This window comes from Stegastes partitus, unplaced genomic scaffold, assembly GCF_000690725.1.
Source record: "Stegastes partitus isolate 25-593 unplaced genomic scaffold, Stegastes_partitus-1.0.2 Scaffold1956, whole genome shotgun sequence".
Taxonomy (NCBI): Eukaryota; Metazoa; Chordata; class Actinopteri; family Pomacentridae; genus Stegastes; species Stegastes partitus.
The window spans coordinates 94,048-96,285 of NW_007579687.1; the positions used below are offsets into that span (position 1 = coordinate 94,048).

Here is a 2,238-nt window from a genome sequence, read left to right on the forward strand (position 1 = left end):
TCAGCTAACCCCGACCCTCCCGGTCTGGGCTCAGCTAACCCCGACCCTCCCGGTCTGGGCTAAGATAACCCCGACCCTCCTGGTCTGGACTCAGCTAACCCCGACCCTCCCGCTCTGGGCTCAGCTAACCCTGACCCTCCCGGTCTGGACTCAGCTAACCCTGACCCCGACGGAGGTCTGCTCACATGTCGGCTCTCTGGATGCAGACCACGGCGCAGGCGAACCTCTGCAGCTCCCCTCCAGATAAATCCTCCACGTTTCTCTCTCGCAGGTGGCTCAGATCTGAAAAACATCATCAGCGCATCGTCATCAACACACGAACATCCCAGAAGTGCAGCTGGCGTCGAGTCAGAGGGAAACAGCGAGTCTCGTATCCGCAACAGGCTGAGGAACATCAGCTGCTTCATGACAGCCAAACTAGCGAGTCACTAAACAAACCAGCACCAGTTAGCCCGAGACCCACTAACCAGGTTAACACCATCAGTCCACGGGTCCACCGTTTTGTGGAGCAGGACCAGAAACAAAGTACTGATGGGAGATGAAACAGAAGACTTCCTCTTCTGTCCCGGGTTCAGCAGGAGTTAACATTTCTGATAAATCAATCACAAAGACCGACAGAAAGACCAGAACCGAGTCGAGATAAACGTCCACTGAGAAACTAAAGGAGCACACACACATGACTTGGCTGCAAAGAGAGACCAGAAGCAGCGCTACACAAACAGGAATGCAGACTGCCCACGGAGGCACAGCGTGGGATCTGCTACATGAACAGTGAAGGCGGTGGACGCCCAGTCCTGGACTGAACGTGTTCGTACCGAGCTGGTCGCAGACGATGTCCTGGGTGTCGGTGTCGTCCTTCCTGCTCAGGATGGCTCCTACCGACCCCTGCAGACACACAACGGCATCAGCACCGGGAACACCACAAACTCTCAGAAGGCTGACAGAACCACAAGTCTGCTACCTTGACCGTCTTTGGGATCTGGTCGACGTACTGCGGCTTCACGATGGCTCGCAGGTCATCCTCCAGGATTTTGGTGAAGTAGTTCTGCAGCTCCGAGCCTCTGAAGTAGGTCAAGATCTCCTGCCAGTCTGGAGGGTTCTGGGACACAAGCATGGATTAAAAGACAGACCTGCAGAGTTACGTGGTCCTTAAAGCCTTCATCTGTGACCTTCTGTCTGGAAATCCACCCACTCCGAGCTTCAGACTGTGACACTACATCAGAATCTAAGCCTCATTCACACATTCTCTGAACAGATGTAGTGGCTGCAGGGCTCAACACTCACATCGTACTTGCCCAGGTTGGGTTTCTGTTTTCCAGCCAGGATCTTCAGAGCCGTGGACTTCCCGATACCATTGGTCCCCACCAGCCCCAGAACCTCCCCGGGCCTCGGGATGGGCAGCCTGCAGCCAATCAGTACCGATCAACAGAGATCAATACAAACACTGACACAGAAAGACTCAGACGAGAGCAGCGTCCATGTTCATCACATCGGTTGATCTCCTGTTGGATCCACGGACGTTCTCAAACATCTATAAGAACACTTGACGGCTCTTTTTCCAGGTTTACCAGACAGTGACAGATGAGGACACGTGTCCGGTTCTGGGGTGTAGTTACATTGATCTGAAAGGTCTGAAATGCAGCTATAGAGACTCTGAGTTGAGATAAAAGCAAAAACACCGACTACAGGGACAACGGAACAACCTCAGCATTTAGTTCTGACCATCAGCTCAGACACTATGTTGCTGCATCGTCTCAGATGGTTCTGACCCAAAGCTGAGCACTAAATGTCGAAAACTTTAATGTTTTCAGACCTGAAAATGTTTAAAAACCAGTGAAGCATTTAAAGGTTCAGCATCTGCACAAATAGAAAGAAACTCCAACATGAAATGTGGCGACGCAGACAGAACAGTTCCATCAGAACCACTGAACGGATCCAGCTGGACACAGTTTAGTTATTGATCCAGATCAGCGTCTATCTATGGATGGATCCATGGTTCTACTAGAATCCAGTCTCTGGTCACATTTCACCACCTGTTGAGGCTCTAACATCAGCAGAACCTGATGTGGTGAAGGTGGATCAGACCAGGTTCTGGTTCTACATGTTTAGACTAAATGTTGATGTGGATCATTGGTAGGAACCAGAACCTGGAGTTCAAAGGCTCTAGATGTGGGTTCTAAGGTGTGGGTTCTAGGTGTGGGTTCTAGGTGACTGTTCTAGGTGACGGTTCTAGGTGAC

General features: G+C 51.3%; 1 protein-coding gene across 1 annotated transcript in view; it reads right to left on the reverse strand.

Moving 5' to 3' along the window:
- The window catches only part of abce1 (ATP-binding cassette, sub-family E (OABP), member 1), a 20,229-nt gene that overhangs the window by 12,398 nt on the left and 5,593 nt on the right, over positions 1 to 2,238 (reverse strand). Inside the window, exons 5-8 of the mRNA XM_008303200.1 lie at positions 1,285 to 1,402; positions 962 to 1,099; positions 816 to 885; positions 186 to 282 (exon numbers count right to left, since the gene is read on the reverse strand). Of these exons, the coding sequence (XP_008301422.1) occupies positions 186 to 282; positions 816 to 885; positions 962 to 1,099; positions 1,285 to 1,402 (423 nt within the window). The remainder of the gene's footprint in view (positions 1 to 185; positions 283 to 815; positions 886 to 961; positions 1,100 to 1,284; positions 1,403 to 2,238) is intronic.